Raw genomic sequence first — 18,948 nt, 5'->3', positions numbered from 1 at the left:
ATACGTAGTCCGTGGCAAAGCCATTGACTCATTAAACAACATTTCCACACGCTCAACCGAAGCCAGCAGAATAGCTCAAGGTCTCATCACTCTTCTTCGCCTTAGTGATGTGAGATAGCCAAAAGGATATTCAATATATATTTTCATTCACACTTTAGGGATTTTGTTTCATCATATCTCTTGTGTTCTGAACTAGTATATCGTGTCATGTGTGTTGTGGTTTGATCAAGTATATTGGATTCTTTATTTGTGCATACTAGCATTCCTTCCTAACGATATACGAGAAATACTGTATGCATGCTAAATTTGAATTTATATATTGGATAAAATATAAATTAGTTACCATTTTCAAATGATAATAAAAAATATGACAAATAAATTCAGCATTTCCAAATAGGCTCATTTTCAAGAAATCTTCTTAATCTTTTCTCTGACTACAACCATCTGTATGAAGCAAAAGTATTCGACAGAAAGTCTGGGGTAAAAAATAAGAGGACTAAAAAATGGCAAGTATGACTGCTCTGGGTGAAATCCAATGGGTATTATGTATACCTCTTTACACTGTCAAAAAGATATTTACATCCTCACTTCTCTTGAAACTGCTCTGCTCAATTCTCTGATGTTTTCGACTCATCATATACCTAAGGAGGAGCAAGTGTTGAAATGGTCCCATGCCTCCTGCATAAACAAATAAAAAATAAAATTACAATGTTAGCACAAAAAGCTTTCTGAATTCTAATACATGAGAAATCTTTTTTAAGTACCTGAAGAATGTCAAAAACCTTTGCTGCAATATACTTGTGATGAAAAGCAGCTCCTTTCTGCTGCAGCTTATCTGGATGCAGTCGGAGTAGAGCTTTCTGATATGCTCTCTTTACAGAATTCGTTTCAACCAGATCAACGAGGGGCACCGGCTTCCATCCACTTTCAGCCCACAGAACCTACAAGAACCAACAAGCTTGTTCATGAGCTATACTAAACAGCCTCAGTCCTAGAGATAATGGAATAAGGATTAAAGGATGGAAGAGAGCTTTACGTATTGCAAAGTTGAGAGCAGAGAGCGGATGTTTCCTTTCTTTCCAACTGACCACTGCCGAATCTTGGCATCTATAGCCTGCATACAAGTTTGGAGGCTGTTAATATTCCAATGTTGTTCCAAACATTTATCATGATTCAGTGCTTACTTTGGTTTCCTCAGAGCTTTCGACGTGTGCAGCATTTTCATTACCATCGGATAATTCGTGTACCTGTTGAACCATCCAATGGCGAATGATTATAGAACAGATTTTTCATGTTATCTACTAAGTGAACATCTCAAAGTGACAAAGATATCATATACCTCGAAGGTGTCTTCCAAAGGATCGTCTACTTTCTCCCCTGATATCTTGAAATCCTCGGGAAGCGCCCCTAGAGAAATATGAAGTTGTAAAATAAGGCTCTTTTATAATAGGTATATATTGTTAGTCGTTTAAAAGAGAAGCCTTCACAATAGACAAAACACTTGGGGATTATTAACTATTGAGGATTAGCCTAGATAGATACAAATAGTATAGGCTAATCCATTATTTACTAAAGATGGGTTGGAACTCTGGGATAATTTCTATAATTTGAGCAAACTTGCTTGAGTCGTATCTCATTGAAGGAGTAGGATTTGAGAAATTTTAGTAATAAAAACTCAATCACATGTATATATATTATTATCAATCATGAAGAGTAAATGCTTCCTTGAAGGATAAGAATAAGTTATGTTAGCTAAATCCAATGATGAAATTGAGCTCATTTATGTGAAAGTCCATTTTTGCAGCTGAAAGATCATGCTATTTGTATTCAATCATCTATATCAAGATACCAAGCTTTAGCTCATAATATTCCACAAAACTTGAAAAAAAATCTATTTTGATGTATGCCATTTTACTTTAGCAATAGAGGAAACAAAGTAAAATATTAATTTGTGATTCTCATCTTTCTTTAGTAGTAGTCTCAGAATAATTCAGCAGTAACTCACCTGTTGAAAATGATCTGCGCAGTGTACTTGAAGAACGAGTACTAGTTGACACTCTCTTTGGAGAGAATCGTTGTGCTTCATTACTCTTTAGATTTTCAACCTCCTAAAAATGACAACAAAATCAGCATCCATGAAAATAACTGGAATCATGCTAAAAACTGGATTGAAGCAAGTACCTTGTATGAAACATCTGGTTTCTTATCCACCACATCATGCAAATTTACTTGTTCTTCAACCTTTGCTTGATTTGAATTCCCTTTCGGATCAATCACCACATTTCCCCATCTCCGGCTCCCTCGAGCATCAGCTTCGGGCCTTGAATCAGCAGCATCCTGGTTGAAAATCTGAACGAACTCCTTCACCTTTCCCTTGGCTGCACCACTTTTCACCTCAGATGCTGCTTCCAATTTTGTAGATTTCTCGACTTTTGCATTGTTCGACTCCATTACCTTCCTCCCCCTTTCCTTCATTTTCTTGCTGTCACCATCAACTGGTTGAGCTCTAGCTTTCTTATCTTTCATTTCTGCAATGAGAGTTGAGTACATGATCAACTTGAAATAGATGATCAATCCATGTTGATAAAAAAACATTCATATAAAAACTCACCAGGCTGATCACTTCGATCAAGAAATGCATCAAGACCTTCACTTATCTTCACATGGACTTTCTTTTCAACCTTGTCTCTTACACTGCTTCCATCAACTGATTTCACTTGTTCTTCCTTTACACTTGTGTCAAGAACCACACTATCATTAAGGCTGATCTTAGATTTCGACTCGGATGATTCATGAAATGCTTCAAAAACATAATCCAGCTCTTGTTTTTTGTCTCGTCTGCTCCTCACATCTCCTTCTGCAAGCTCTGATCTTAAGGACTCGGGCTTAGCAGACATTTCATCATATTTGATACCATCTTTTGATTTCAAGTTATTCCCAATGACGAGAGGCATCAGCATTGGAACTCCTCTGCCTCCTTCCCATTTGTAGATTGAGAAATGAAACTGATCATTGCCAATGCTCACATCCTTGTCTTTCTGATCAGAGATTGGTGAATCTTCAGCTTCATCGGACAACGGCCTTTGGTGACTCACGGGCTCAACTTCATCAAGCCTCCCACTTGCCTCATTTGAAAATCTAGAGAAAGGACTCCAAGACTGTGGGATACTCAATCCATCCACCTTGTGCTGCTGCCCATGATTCTGGGATCCAAACGTCGGCAAATCCATGCTTTTCGTCCACTTTGCAGGTAAACTGGCATATGGTCACATACTCGGTCAAGCAGAGACCATCATTCTAATCAAGAATGTGTATCAAAACATAGCACCCAAAAGAGCAGAAAAAATAAATGGGAATTTAATATATTATATTCCATTATCAATGCTTCAAGAATCATCACGTGACCTACCTACAGCTTAAAACAAACAAGAAACATTCTCATGACCAAAAACGCAACAATATGACAATCAAAATTCCCGATCAGTTCTTATAACTGAGAGTTTAATAAACATTTTGTATAGCAAAGACAAATAATAATAACCCTTAAAAACACATGAATAGACAAATTTACCTCTAATAAAAACTACCCTCTTGTCCCTTGCTGCCGCAAACATTGGTGCATTCTTGTAACGAAGGATAATGTGTAGGTATTTTTTGTAAGTGTTTATATAAGTGGGTGTAAAGTTGTCTTTGGTAGCAATGAATGCTTAAGAAGCAGACACGGAATAGAAATGTTGGATTACGTGGAGAGATATCTAATCACAGAATTGAAAAGCACTTACAAAACAACAAAAGAATATGAAAAACCTGAAATGGGCAGGGAGAGAAGAGCCCAAGGCGTCAGGTTTAGGCGAGAAAGGGCTCATGATCCTCGAACCCGGATTCGAGCCATCGCGATCGCTCCTCCTCGGCGAGCCTTTGAATATGTCGTCGAAGAAATCGGGGCCCCTCTGCCGCCTCTTCTCCTCTCCGAAGACGGGCTTCTCCCACGGCGACGAGGCCGAAGACGACTCCCCGAAACTGTGCCTCTCTCTCACATCCTGCATCGAGAACCGCCGAGGGGGACCCCCGAACACGTCCTTGAAGTCCATGTCGTCTGACTCTGGCGTCTTCGGGGAGCCGCCATTCTCTCTCCGCGTCAACTTCTCCATTTGTGAGCTTACTAAAAATAGTTTCAAACTTTGGCGGGAAAATCTTCAATAGATTAACAGATTTTTTATTTTTTTTGCAGGATTTCTTATGTACATGAACAAGTTTCTGGATTAGGTTGAATCAGCATGCGAAGAAGATAACAGATTTCAGTCAAACACATTCAATTAACCTTGTGCATGGAGAGAGAAAGAGAGGAAGATGCAATGAGGTTTTAGAGTGACGATGGAGAGAATGTTTGTTGAGAAACTGAGGCCACAGATTTGGGTATGAAGACGGCTTGCTTTGAATGGAAAATGAAGATAAGAAGAGAATGGCAGACGACAAATTTGTTTTGGCAAAATGCCAGAAAATTAATAATTTCAAGACTCATGCTTGGAATAATTTCTCCTGGCGCTTGTTGATTTATAATATTGTGTGACACAAAATTACTAGGGGGATTTGTGATGTTTTTTAATTGGTTGAAGGATGAGGACCAGTGGCAGTGGGTGACAAAGGTGAAATAACAACTCTGATTCGACATTTTACAGATCAGGATTGTCTCTTTTCTCAAAATTTGACTTTATTTAAATTGAAAGTGAGATGTTGTGATATCCTTTGCGATAACTATCGTTTTGTCGCCAAGTTACACAGGGAATTGGATTTCACTGCACATTCAATCTTAGTAAGGTGTCCTCTTGCAAAGACCAAAATGCCCTCGCACATATCTATCCTTATTCCTTCGTATACATATCATCCTCATTCCCATGCACACACATACTTACCTTTCTCTGATTCTCCTCTTTCAGAACCTCTCTCAAAAGCTATTGAATTAAAACATCTCTAAGCTTGTTTTACAGTCTCATTATTGAATCCATCATATATAAACTTAAGTGACACGTGTTGCACATCTAATGAACTTGTTAAAATCTAAATAGGAGATGCACAACACTTTGGTGTAACTTTAGTAGTTTAATTCAGGCAAGTCAAATTATATTTAGTCAGTTCAATTTAAAGAGGTAGTACCTACTAGTAGTCTAGTATATTGGATGATTCTATATAAGACAATCTGTCACACTTCTTTAATCTACATTTCCTAAATGTTCCATGACTAAGCATCAAATCATTTCAGCCAAGTTTGTTCCGTAGGGCTACTTTGTTGAATGCGCCTTAGAAACATTAATGATATTGTCTGATTCCAATCACAGATAGAGCTGTAATAAAGGAAGAATCTAAAAGCAGAATGTCATATTTTTACTCCGTTAGTACCAAAACGGGATAATTCTTTCTCACTATCAAGAATAATTAAAAAAAATGCTGTTGGTATAAATTTGGTGTTCAACTCAATCTATACAGTGCGAGCATCGGAATCAAGCAAATTGTGTTCCTCAGTAGGCAGATCAGTCATGGATAAGTGAGTAGCTGATTTGGAGTTGTTCATTTTATTGAACTCGTTCTCGACACGAAAGAAGACCCACTGGAAACGGCGCAGCATCTCGAGGGCTGATATTGCAAACACGGTGAGGTAGTTGTGGCGAAGATGGGCTGATAGCTTGTATGTCCATGTGCAACGCAGTATAAGATTGCTCCCGATTACCCAAATGGTCACCTGCAACTCACGAATTGTATCACCTCTTGTGCAGAAATAAAATAAGAAACAGTAACTGCTCTAAACAGACTGTTCCCTTACCCACTTCTGCCCATGCAACATGTCCGACACCATATGTGGTTTGCTGAACTTGAAAATCCGTGTAAAACAGCTGAAAGTAATACAGTGTGTTTATCAGATTTCGTTTCTGGGAAAATATACAGGATTTTCTTTTCATTACACACCTCAAGTCCCAATCCCGTGTAATATCCCAGTAGAATGAGTACAAAGAGTTCAATACACTCGATAATAGCCACAGAGGGCGATAAATATTCGTCCATTTTTCAGGGGAAACATGATACTTTAGTGCTGAAAGAAAAATAACTGGTACTGCAGTTGAATACTTTAAGGCTGAAACAAAAGGAAGATTAAGTTAATAACACAACATAATCAAACAATTCGTGATTTCACAGCCAGACGAAGCCTAAATTTGACTAGCGCTAGTAAACCGAGTATTTATAGGCTTTCACTATAATGGAAGAGTTACAACGAACAACAAGAATAGCACAAATTAAAATGACTGCTTGAGAACATCACGGACAGAAAATAATGCACAAGCTACATTTACTAAGGCACTTTGAATAGTAATCACCCTTTTTCTAATAAAAAAAGAGTACCTAAATTAAGAGTTCTGATAACATTCCCAATTGATTAACCAATAGGTAGGAACTAGGAACCATTTTGCACTGCAAAATGTTATTGCTTTAAAATCAAATTCTTATAGGTAGTTATGTTCTATTATATAAACCAAAATATGAAATGGTTCTAATCATTGTAACTTCTTCAAGCATACTATAATACTGATTAGTGTGGAAAATAAACTGGTGCAAATTACTAATACCCTTGGTTAAAGACTTAAAGCATAACACAGCCTTGGGAATAACTGAGCAAACTACATAATGACTAAGACAAATCTGAGTTGGACTTGAATTATAACTCTAATTGTGCCTACACAAAAACCTACTCCCTCTGTCCCACTATTGTTATCCCATTTACCATTTTGGGTTGTCCCATTTCCATAAAAGGTAATAATTAACCCTTCAAAAGGTGTGAGTCCTACCAATTTTAAGTTTTTAACCAATTTTCACCTGCTTCTTAATTCCCGTGCCCAAAAGTTTTAGGACAACAACAGTGTGACGGAGGGAGTATTTGTTTTTTAGAAACCCACCTGTTTTTTTGCCTAACATTTTGGATATTGTATTGTCTTCCAATACTGAAGACATGACCTTTGATTTTGCTTCTAGTAAAAGGAAGTGTACCTGACATGGTCTGCACTGCTAAGCTAAAAGTATGCAATATCAAGAGACAGGTAAGTCTGAGTATCTGTAGAGATATTAACTTGATTCTACTTGTTGGTCCCGAAACAAAGAACACACCTGTATAAAACTTCTTGGCCTGACTGTTAGCAACCAATTGCGTCTGAAACAAGGATGTTTTCTTCAACCTATCGTGATTTCGTGAGAGTCAGTTAGGAGTTTGGCTTTTGGCTGAACGACTGTTCTGATGAAGTCAGTGTCTCACTCTCAGGCTTATCAGAGTGACTTAGACAGATTGTGGAATGTGGTAGTTAGGTTGTTTTACTCGTTTGGCATTTCACTGAATACTTTGAGATAAAAGCAGCTGCAAGGATTTAGTGTACATCCTGAGTTGCTGACTCAATGAATCTTTATGCACCTTGTCAGGTTCGCATAGATTCAGTCTCAACCTTGTTATGTAGGATACTAGGATTCTTCACTTGTAAATGCATACTGAATAGCTTAGTAAATCAGACATTGATACACAATGTCATAGTCGTCATACTGACTTCGGGTTCTCAATATCACTTATCCAGTTCTCTCCCTTCTTTAAGAACTGAACATCTTTAGATACAGTCTCTTTCTGATATATCCTTACCGGCTGAGCTTACTAACCTACTCATTTATAAAGAGTCAAAGACCTTTGGTTCATCATCTCTATTGGGGTTCTGAGACATTGATCAGCTTCCTGATTAAGGTTTTGGGATCTAATCAAAGTACCTTTCATATCCCAACACTATGCACTTCAATGCCTCACATTATAATAGGAGCATAAGGGAGCGGAAACAAAAACATTCTTAAAACCCTCTCAAAAAGAACATTCTAAAGTCAAGATACTTTTCTACCATAACATCAAATGCATATAAACAAATGTCATGATAAAAACTTACCATTTAGAAGAGATGTCTTTTCTCTTGTGTCCTTGTACTGCCGAAGACATTGGAAGAAACGAAAAATATAAGGCAAAACAAGAACTATTGGTATTGCAACAGAGTGACTCCCACAAACAGAGTCTGCCTCAAACCATGCGATGGTAGCTACCTGCATATATGCAAGAAAAATGATCATAGGGTTTCAACAAAAACTCTGGTCCAAGATATTAAAGTGAAATTCCTATAAACCAAGAGCTCAACATGGCTGAAAAAGTTAGAAGAAAAAAATACAACTAATTTCTGGTAGCATCAAGTGTGTAACTGTGGCTGCAATACATTAATTTAACTTCTTGTAAGCCAGAGGCAAGTAGAAATTGAAGACATAGCGCGACCTCGCATAAACAGGAAATTGGGACAATTATGAAAATATTAACCTGGCGATGGACCATTCTACAAACTGAACGCTCCAGATCAGAGAAAACCTGCATGGGAAGACAAAGTTTAAGAAACAAATTAGCTTAGTTATGATTACAACCAGTTAACTTAGGGCAAGAGTGAGCCACAATGAAAATGGACATTCTCAAAGTAGTTTCCTACGAACATGATTTTTTTTTCAAAAGAAGGATATTAACTTCGAGAAGAACCAAGAACCATCATTAAGTCAATCGAAGCATACAGCTTGACTATTGATACACTTTAGATTATTGCTCAGGAACACATACTATGGTATTCTTCCAAGAAATTGAAGCCCTTGACTGGGGATTCATCAATTTCCTGTGTCATGGATTGGGCTAAAGCTTGCAAAGACAAATTTAGAAAAAAAAAACGATTTTATCCAACCAGGAAAAGTTTATTCAATATGAGTTCAAGTATCATAAATCGATTGTCCATCTTCAGTAGTATCTCATCAGGCATGTCAACCTAGAGATATACAACATTTCCTTTTCCATCGTGTCGTTTATGTACAACCATCACCCGCATCACATACTCACCTACTGTAGGAGAAGGATAAGGAAAAAAGAGGACATCTAAACTTACAACCAAATGCACTAACAGATAAGAAATGAAATAAATTAGTGCATTCTGAAAATAGCCTTTTTCAACTTATCTTTAAGTATAGAGTATAGACAGACTTATTAATGGTATAGTCTCTTGCATATCAAAGCTACAATTGCTCGAGGGGAAATGAAACAACTTTGGATGAGAAAAGATTTTGAGAGAAGAATATATAAACAAGGTGAAGAATTTATCGCGGTTGCCAAGTTACAATAACAATCAGAAGTAGGGCTGGTAATCGGTCCGGTTCGTTTATAACCGAACCGATTTACCGGTTAACCGAAACCGATTAAGAGCTAAAGTAATAACCGAAACCGAACCGATTTTTGATTTGGTTAACCGATTAACCGGGCCGGTTAACCGGACCGGTTAATCGGTTAACCGAATTAACCGGTCTAAATTTTCAATTTCGAATTTAATGCTAAAAATTACAATTAAATGTTAGAAGTATGATTTGAACCCTTGCCCTTTGAAAGAAAGTGTAATTAATAATAATAATAATAATAATAATAATAATAATAATAATAATAATAATAATGATGATGATGATGATGATGATGATGATGATGGTTGCAATAGCACGTTGCTTACGCGTTCACAACTGAAATCATGGTCTAGTATTGTTAAGGCACGCTGTGATGATCTTAGCAAAGAAAAAATAAGATTATAAGGAGGTAGCAGTTGAAAAAAAGGTTTCTTGAAAAATATTTATCCTTTTGTTATTCGGATTTTACAGGGCAAGGCTAATAGCAGTTGCATGTTAATGGAAAATGGAATATATATAATATTGAATAATAGATGCTTATCAAATACTCATGGCTACAGTCTACAGAGATGTAGTGATCAATCATTAAAATCCACAAACAAGTCTACAGAGATGTAGAAATCGTTTAATAGTACAAATTAATTACCAATAATAAGTAATAAAATTAGTATAGGAGTATTTAATTAGTGCAAACCGGTTAATTCGGTTTTAACCGGTACCGAATAACCGGTTTTCCTAAAATCTAATAACCGATAACCGAACCGAACCGGTAAAAACTGCCGATAACCGGTTTTTTCGGTTCGGTTACGGTTATAACCGAATAACCGGAACCGTTTTACCACCCCTAATCAGAAGAACTACAACAACAATCAGAAGAATTACAACAATGAGATGCATACCTTTGACATAGAGGTAAATATATCAGCCAAAAAGAAATCAGCAAATGTAATTGCCTGTATCAGAAAGTACAATCTTATCAGTAATATATACAGTTATTCTCAAGGTTAAGATTTATATATCTGTTTTCTAGGTAATTTTTTCTGAGAATTTTGTTCAGGGTTGAGAACTTCACATATACAAAGAAAGCAAGGCTGGAAAATGAATAACATTGGTTTCACTTGGAAGCTCTGGGTTTGTTTATTTGACTTAGAAAGAAGAGAGATAATAATGAAAACATCAATGGCAGAGTTTTCAAATTGAAGCTCTCAAATACTACCAATCTTTTAAGCAAAGGATAGCAGCATAGAAAAAGATAGCAGGACTGATAAGAATTTTTGGCTTTGAGAGATTGGCACAAACTGTTGCAAATATTAGGACATAACAAAGAGGTAAAGCCAAAACTCCAGTACCAATAAACATGCACCTTGAATTTTAATGTCATGCCTTTTCACACTAGCTCCCCATTCTCAACACATGTTACAAATCATTTGTTGATGTCATGTCTTAAGAAAAGACATATAAAAGGACTCTCATCACCTTTCATTTGGGTGGCTAGTAATACAAGCCCTTAGTTATTAAAGCAGTAAAACTTGCCTGTAATGGGAACACTATTCGCCAAACTGTCCTCAGGAAAAAGAAACGAGATGAAAGACAGAAGATATCAAAGGGAAATATGAGGGTCATTACGACAGCAGCATACAAGAGCACCTGCAGTTGGCAAGACAATGTTACTGTAGCTTCATCACATAGAACAGATAGGGTGTATCCTAAGGCAGGCTGGCTGCTGGTGATGTTTTATGATTAGGAATTCTTGCCAAAGACAAAGATAATAAACAAACCAAGAACCATCTAGAATGATGACACTGATTACACTCAGATATATGATGATATTAACACATAGATCTTGTCAGCAGATAAATACAGCCCCTCTGATATTCACCACCACTGGAAGGCATAATTAATGTCTTTGTAACATCTAGCTTTTCCCCCTTAAAGTAGCACCCGAGGCTTATTTTTATCTACAGCATCCCATTACTTTCCCACAGATTATCTAAAGAAATGGAGATATCTCAAACACTGAATATGATTTTCAACAGATGTTGTTAATCACTTCACCAGATTAAATATAAAGGAAACAAGCATAATGTAGGTTGAAACAATTTATGGGATTGTAATATTATTGCATGTATTCATAAACTAAAAGAAGAGAGCACACTATTGTTCATCCTGCATAGTGAAGAAATCATTTCATAGAAACTGAATATGATAAAGCACCAACATAATTTCTAGGAGAAGAAGCATCTATTACACTGGTTGAGATGCAGCCAACGGAACTTCTCCATGAGAATACAGATATAGATATGCTGTCATGCTAGTTGGGACAATGATTGTCATCCATGTAGCGCACTGACACATGAAAGGTATTGTCAGTAAATCTGTGAAAGACAATCAATCATCAGGTTCTGAGAAGAGACAATAACAAACTAATTTACATAACATCTAAAAATAAACAAAAGGAGAAGATTCAGAAAGAAATTCAAGCCCAACATGGACAGTACTGTATGATTCAATAAGGTTCAAAAGTTACCAATAGAGCAATGCAAGTGTACAAGAAAATCCTGGATGAATTAGAACACTGATTTACAGCAGTGAAACAAACAGTGATAAGGTGACCTGGAATATACTATTTAGCTCAAAGCTTATGATACCTTCCATATCTCTCTATGAGTTAGATGGCTCTGATCTAGGTCAAAAATTTTCCCATATCCAATATTAGACTGGGCAAAAACCCATAAATTGATTCCCCAAAGCCAAACCATCATAGTCTGCAGCACAACCAAACATTGTTTAAGAGAGGGTTACTATAATCACTAAATCTATATTGACAAAAACTCAGCAATGTAAATCACTGACCACAAGAAGGAGAGGATTATAATACAAGAAAGCCTCATATAAAAATAAATCTCGCAGGTCTGCACTCATTCTCATTACTGAATCCCATTCAATCTGTGCATAGTAGAGACAAACACTAGTCATCTGCGAACAACAATCAAGCTTTTGACACGCAAACCTATAAGCAGGTTTGCAGTAAAGGATGATACTGAACTAACCTTGAAACAACAGAGTCCCCACACGAAAAACAGTAGTACCTATAAACAAAGGTAGATAGAGATGGCAAGCTAATTAGGAAGAATACAAAAGAGAATTGTTTTAGTCCAAACATCAGTGTCTTATTGAGCTGAATGACTGTGCCATAAAGCATAATCCAAAGACACCAAAATAATATCCCAGAGAGTCAGAGACATAAGGAAGTGCAAGCCATCTGAATAGGCCACCGTTATATTATCAAGTTAGTAATACAGTAAACCTATCAATGCATGTTTTGATATGCTAGTAGATAAGAAGAATATAGGGTATGAAGAATATATTACCTAATCTAGATTACAGATTGAGCTCCGAAGGTTTTAGGGAACTCCGCGAAAACATCATAATTTTATGTTTGAAATATAAGAAAATTTCTTACAGTAGTTCAGAATAAGTTAGGACTTTGAGGCAAGAAAATTAAAAAACTTGCAATGCTATCTCTAGAAAGGAGGGTCAAACCTACTTTCCCAGTCATAGCAAGTTCACATAACTGTGACCAGATCAATTACAAAACTGTCTCTGTGAACATGTTACAAGCTCCATTGTCATTTTATGACTACAAATTTATGAACTTACTTAGGAATAAGATCTACTACTTATAAGCCCCAAAAAACTACTTAGAGAAAGGAAGCTTACAACATAACTTAAAAAGTTTAGCCAAACTCACTTAAGATGGATTGCTTGTCACTAACCAGTGAAACAGAAAATACTACTTTAACTTTCTGTCGCTTCAGATTCCAGTCCATTTTGGTAGGGGGTCCCCACGTAAAAAGCAGTACCATGACATAATACAGAATTGATCCTTATACGTATTTGGTATTTCATTGTCAAGAAATGTCAAATAGATGCATCATACACTTACATTAAGGAATAAGTTTTGTAATACAAAAAATTCCCAACCCATAGCCAGATTTTATGACAGCATTACAGTGAAGCAAAGCCAGATCAGTTCGAGAATAATCATTTATCATCTGCAAAATGCAAAAATAAAAAATAAAACGAAGACGGACCAAACTAAAAGTTCAAATATATTCCTCGTAATAACCTTTTCCACATCAAAATAGAAGAAGGAACAATTTCTACTCTGCCACTCTAGGATCAACTAGAAGTATTACCTTAAATCTCCACAGCAGAAGAGGGGAAGGCACATTTGCCATACTGCTTAATGCTGTTGTCCCACCCTTCATTTCATTTGACTCTTTAGAAAGTAAAAGATCTTCCTCAGAGCTGTTTCCCAGCTCACTCGAATCTACGAGATAATATCAAAATGATCATAAACATGCTAAAATCTTTAGTGGAAAATGAAAATGGATAGCCATGCAGATAGAAAAAGGAATGATTAAGGATATAAAATTCTCTTACCAATATCAAACACAACAGGTCGGCTACCGGATTTGCGTAGATGAGGACTCTTGTTAGGGGTATACTCAAGACCTCCAAACATAGATGGAGGTGGTAAAAGGTCCCAGCTTCAAACAATCAAGTGTGCGCCCTAAAAGTAAAACTGCAGAATACAAAAGGAACTGTCCAAGAAATTTCAGTAATATACGCAGACAACATTCTAGCATATCATAACAGAACATTTTTCCAAAAATACTACCAGGCCATTCTAATCTTGTTTCAAATTGGTTCAGTATTCAATCAGGAGAATATCAGATAGTGGCTAACAGAATAACAATAAGAAGCTATATTGTTCATTTCAGTGTATGCTGCAGGTTAATGATTTATGTAATCTGAATCAATCAATGATAAACAGCACCCGTTCGAAGGGAAACAACTAGCGCTAGCATTGTTTTTTTTTTTTTTTTTTTTCTTGATTCAAATTCACTCGAATTTAAGCAGAGCACTGTAACAGATTAGTAGGAAGCTCCAATAAAACCAATACATTACCGCAGAATCCGATTGTAGTTTGCAGTGTTGGGATTTCTGCCGGAAACAGAAAAGGAGTGTTTGAAGAAGGCGAGATCCAGTGCAATTCATTGCGGAAAATCTGTTGTGTGAAGTTGAAGGAAAGTGAATTTGTTAGGGTGCGTTTTAAGGAAATTCCGGTGGATCGTTTCCTTTGATTTATGGTTTATTCTTTTATATTTTCCCAGTTTGAAATGCCAGTGCTGCAATAACTAATTCATACTATTACAAAGCTTCTTTTCTATCCCTCTAAATAAGTAGATACTATAATAAGGTACAAATTTATTATTTAAAATAGGGACCGTATTTGTCATATACTATTATTTATTTGAATGATATTATATTTTTCCTTTTTAAAAAATTATGTGTAAATCATAACATTCTCTCTTGTATAACATTATGCAAGAGAAAATGTATTGTCCCAAATTTTATACCATCTATACAAATAAAAATACTACTCCTAAAGTGAAAAGCCCAACATTTTCCATTTATTTTTTATACCTCAAAGCAAACACACTATAAAATTAAATAGAGTTTATTTATTTTTTATACCTCAAAGCAAACACACAATTTGATTAAATTTCAAATATTTTTTTATAAAATTAATTTAATTAGAATAAATACTTCATACCATACATGATACATCCGAATATAGTTTAGATACACTGTACCTTATGCAGTGTTCTATTCCTAAAGTGAAAAGCCCAACATTTTCAATTTTTTTCAAATCTCATTTAAAATTCCGCCAACTTTCCTTTACTTTTATTTCTTAGTTCTAGGCATCATCCTGGCCCAACTTCAATTTATAACAACTTAAAAACTGGTGTTTCTTAGAGTTATCTTCTTGATTATTTTCTTCAGAGTTCTCAACTTGATCAACTTTCTTTATGGGGTCAGACTTGGGCTTAGATGTGCTATTTGGGCTCAAATGTAATTTGGGATGAGAATAATCTTTACAATAAGGGTAATTTTAAATGCAGCCCCCAATTTTCTTATCATAGCCCCATATTTAAAAAAAAAATAATAATAATTATGATTGTACCATTTTACCCCTACAACCCCATTTAAAATTTGTAATATAAAGATTAATTGATAAAACGTACAAATTTCAAATTTTATATAGCCCCAAGCCAACTCAAATATTTCTTAATTTATTTATGTAGCCCCAACTCCAAATTCTCTTTCTCTGCTTTCTCTCTGTCTAGTAGATCTGAAACTTTTTTCTAAATCATCATATTTTCTCATCATATATCGTAAAGATTAAATTTCCATATTTTTGAAACTCTGAAAATCCACAATATTGTTCATCCAGATTATTTATGACCACAGAAGTTGAGAGAGTTATTTGAGAAACTATCTGAACTGGACTCTGAGTTGAAGGAGGTGGAAGAGAAGCGACACTAGAAGAGAAATGGAGTTGTCTGATTCCTTTAACTTCGCTACAGAACAGAACAACAACTTCAAAAAGATTCGTCAAGAACCTTAAATGAGATGTAACCCAAGGGAGAATTTTCTTAGCATGTTTATATCTTGTGTCTAAAGAAAGGAAACTATCAGATCAGGAAAGAGACAGGACCGTGACTTTAAATATGAAAAATCGGTTCAAGTTTCAAGTTTCATCTTGCAAAAACAGTACACTGCGATGAACATAAAAAAAAAGCTTCAAGTTTCATCATCGTTCTTGAGGTGGACCATACCAGAAACAGGGGAGACCATTAACTACTTTATTCGTCGAATAAACACTAAAATCAAGTATTTGGGAATCGTGTAAAAAAAAAACATAAAAGTCAAATGACAAACCAAAAAATCATAAAAGAAAATCCTTCGTTTCTCAGTCGTCGAGCTCTTGGACCTTCGTTCTTGTAGTTAATGGTCCCTCCTATTTTCATTACTCTCATTTAGATTTTGCATCTTAGAAAGCAAATTATCTTCAAACCACAAGATAAACAAATCGAAGATGATGTTGAAATTTGTTCTTCCTTAATTATTTTGACAGTCTTCTTCTTGCGTCTTCTTCTTGCCTCTTCTGGTCTCAAGTTCTTTATGTTTTGTTGGAGGCTATAGTAATGAAATTATTAGGGTTAAATTTATCAGTATTTTTAATATTAGATAAAGATGGGGTTATATGATTTTATCTGTGAAAAATTGTACGTAAATATTTATAAAATATATTTATGCTCTTCTCTATGTTTGATGATGTTCTTAAATTTGGAGTTGGGGCTACATAAATAAATTAAGAAATATTTGAGTTGGCTTGGGGCTATATAAAATTTGAAATTGTACGTTTTATCAATTAATCTTTATATTACAAATTTTAAATGGGGTTGTAGGGGTAAAATGGTACAATCATAATTATTTTATTATTTTTTAAAATAGGGGGCTATGGTGAGCAAATTGGGGGCTGTGTTTAAAATTACCCTTACAATAATTACTTTTGGACTACCAGCTAAATGAAATATCGAAATAGCCTGTACAATATTTAATTAGAAAATTACTGATTTTGCATGCCACAAAATGAAATTTAAATTTCAGTTGTTTTTATGATTTTACAATATTGATTGCATTATCCAATGTCTTTGACTATTAATTGAGGAATTAAGTTTTATAAAAATATATATATATATATAATTATCAAAATATTGTATGGTGTGTGTGTCGTGTATGGTTCAATTTGATGGGCAATTTGTAAATCGATCGGACTGATTCGAAAAACCCGCCGACTTAATAAGTCAAACCCAAGAAACTCAAAACTATTGGGTTATAGAGTTTTTTAAACTTCTTTTTATTTCTTCTTTTTTTGATTGGTGAACAAACAATCCTAAACATCACTTAAATATGTGTTGGAACTAAAACCTTTAACCTTGTGCATTAATTACACTACTACTGTATCAATCACACACACTCTAACTCACTTTTTCTCAATGTAAGCATATATCTATCAATTAATTTCTGGCTGAACTAATACCCCCAATTACAACTTAGGAAGAACTAAATTAATAAAATCAGTCACTCATTTTAACTAGTATTCAACATACTATCGATAAAGATTAGCGATACCAATTTTGGCACAAACAGAAATAATTCAAAAACCTCATAATGGTATATGCAGCACATGCTCAACCCTGCCAATAATTACCGCTATACATTTAATTCAAAAAAAAAATAATTGCCTCTCTACATTATTGCCCAAGTAATTTGTAGACAATACTTAAGTAATAGTAATAGACAGAATTAGGTAACCTGTCCGTAAAGTATCACGTACCTATTGTATTATAGACTTACAGTCTCAGCCTAAAAACTAGGATAGCCTTTTTTATTATGATCTTTAGGGAGTAACTTACATTTCTTGAGATAAGATATTAAACTATAGGACATATATACCATGTGACTTAGGGACCCTTCGGCCTCAAGTTTATTTATTATATGTAGTTCTGTCGCCATAGTAATTGGTTTTGTGACTGTCTTATTCATTTGTGGTATATATAGCCAAATTAAAGAGCTTAGAATTGGGAATGCTTTCACATTAATAAGTAGTTGTTTAAATTAGTAATAGTGGTGACGAGGATAAGAATATGCATTCTTTAAAGATTGGAATATTAAGGGAAATTCAACGATAACAACGTTGTTGATAGCCTAACAGTTCTGATTTTTTGAGATTTGGAGCTATCTTGAAGACCATCACATATCTGATAAATAAGGAGATATCACGAAGATATGTATAAACATGAATAATTATAGCTCTATTAGAAATATGCATAAATATGAGGGATGAAGGGTGTATGTTTTTCGTGAATATCTTTTCATGGGATTTCTCTTCATTCAGTGATAAACAAATGGTCATAGACCGATTACCAAGTTAATTTATAATTCTCTATGTTCACTTAGATCCTAATTTTGTTATTTCTGTCCGTCCACGAAAATATATTTTAACCATTTTTTATCATTCATCGACCCATTACTTTTTAATTTGTGAGGCTCTTTCTTTCACTAACTCTTTTTTTTTTGTGGGACCATTTTCCATTCACTAAATAAACAATTAATTTTTTAAAAAAATCAGTGTCGTCTTCCCTTATTACTTATTTTCGTGGACGGAAGGAGTATTTGTTAGGTTGCCTCTAATGGTAGGAAGTAGGAACTAGTTTTAGCTTCCAAATGCCACATCAACTTTTAGAACTCATTTATTTTTCTCTATAACATCTCTCCAATAATGAAATCAATTTTTAAACTTTAGAGGGTCAGGTCTCACTATAATACACACTACCTTTATATAATTTTACTTATATTATTATTTACCTGTTTTGATTATATATTTAATTTAAAATTTTATATTTAATAATTAAAATTACAAAACTAAAATGAAAATTCTCATTACTAAAATTGAAAACTTAATGGATGCGTGAAAAATGTAAGATTGGACTAGTACAGATATATATATAGAGGATTTTGGAAAAATAGTCATTGAAAAAATGGCCGTCGGAAATTTATTGATATTAACATTAAAAATATTATTTAAATATTTATATAATATATAAATAAAAATATTTATACATAATCTATAAATTATATATTTTGATCTTTAAAACTCATCATTTGCTCGTTTAAAATCGGAGTTATGAAAGCTCTTGTTGTAAAGTTTAATACTCCATAAGATTAAGTGATATGTTTTAGACGAGTTAGAAGGATGATATTATT

The 18,948-nt window shown here is 34.7% G+C and overlaps 2 protein-coding genes across 6 annotated transcripts; both read right to left on the bottom strand.

The window, feature by feature from the left end:
• Positions 1-402: 402 nt before the first annotated feature.
• LOC131010439 (J domain-containing protein required for chloroplast accumulation response 1) lies at positions 403-4,657 on the bottom strand. Of its 2 annotated transcripts, none has more exons than XM_057937960.1 (9): positions 3,808-4,657; positions 2,612-3,255; positions 2,182-2,528; positions 2,006-2,108; positions 1,340-1,407; positions 1,185-1,247; positions 1,037-1,114; positions 765-941; positions 403-678 (listed from the first exon to the last, which is right to left on the bottom strand). In XM_057937960.1, the coding sequence occupies exons 1-9, from the start codon at positions 4,149-4,151 to the stop codon at positions 634-636; spliced, it is 1,869 nt and encodes a 622-aa protein (XP_057793943.1). In that variant the 5' UTR covers positions 4,152-4,657; the 3' UTR covers positions 403-633. The 2 variants fall into 2 exon arrangements, with proteins under 2 accessions (XP_057793943.1, XP_057793944.1); XM_057937961.1 differs by having other exon boundaries at positions 2,612-3,297; positions 3,572-4,524.
• Positions 4,658-5,361: 704 nt separating this feature from the next.
• On the bottom strand, positions 5,362-14,465 carry LOC131010438 (uncharacterized). 4 transcript variants are annotated; one of them, XM_057937955.1, is made up of 14 exons: positions 14,239-14,464; positions 13,711-13,871; positions 13,464-13,597; positions 12,315-12,353; positions 12,118-12,210; positions 11,913-12,029; positions 11,515-11,610; positions 10,798-10,911; positions 10,164-10,217; positions 8,378-8,425; positions 7,962-8,112; positions 5,962-6,127; positions 5,819-5,888; positions 5,362-5,737 (listed from the first exon to the last, which is right to left on the bottom strand). In XM_057937955.1, exons 2-14 carry the CDS (start codon positions 13,790-13,792, stop codon positions 5,477-5,479), a joined length of 1,425 nt encoding a protein of 474 aa, XP_057793938.1. In that variant the 5' UTR covers positions 13,793-13,871; positions 14,239-14,464; the 3' UTR covers positions 5,362-5,476. The 4 variants fall into 4 exon arrangements, with proteins under 4 accessions (XP_057793938.1, XP_057793940.1, XP_057793941.1 ...); XM_057937957.1 differs by having other exon boundaries at positions 13,711-13,852; XM_057937958.1 differs by lacking the exon at positions 12,315-12,353 and having other exon boundaries at positions 14,239-14,465.
• Between the last annotated feature and the right edge of the window lie 4,483 nt (positions 14,466-18,948).

Source organism: Salvia miltiorrhiza, chromosome 2 (genome assembly GCF_028751815.1).
Source record: "Salvia miltiorrhiza cultivar Shanhuang (shh) chromosome 2, IMPLAD_Smil_shh, whole genome shotgun sequence".
Taxonomy (NCBI): Eukaryota; Viridiplantae; Streptophyta; class Magnoliopsida; order Lamiales; family Lamiaceae; genus Salvia; species Salvia miltiorrhiza.
This window is presented reverse-complemented; position numbering and strand designations above follow the sequence as displayed.

What these genes read in the sequence shown, in the direction of transcription:
- LOC131010439 (XM_057937960.1), bottom strand. Translation starts at nt 4,151, where the DNA reads ATGGAGAAGTTGACGCGGAGAGAGAATGGCGGCTCCCCGAAGACGCCA. An exon ending in TCTCTCCCTGCCCATTTCAG is followed by an intron (nt 3,256 to 3,807) that starts GTTTTTCATATT and finishes ACCATATGCCAG; the next exon opens with TTTACCTGCAAAGTGGACGA. An exon ending in CTTTGGAAGACACCTTCGAG is followed by an intron (nt 1,248 to 1,339) that starts GTATATGATATC and finishes ATGGTTCAACAG; the next exon opens with GTACACGAATTATCCGATGG.
- LOC131010438 (XM_057937955.1), bottom strand. Translation starts at nt 13,792, where the DNA reads ATGTTTGGAGGTCTTGAGTATACCCCTAACAAGAGTCCTCATCTACGC. An exon ending in ATAATCCTCTCCTTCTTGTG is followed by an intron (nt 12,030 to 12,117) that starts GTCAGTGATTTA and finishes GTTGTGCTGCAG; the next exon opens with ACTATGATGGTTTGGCTTTG. An exon ending in TGTTGCATGGGCAGAAGTGG is followed by an intron (nt 5,738 to 5,818) that starts GTAAGGGAACAG and finishes CGTGAGTTGCAG; the next exon opens with GTGACCATTTGGGTAATCGG.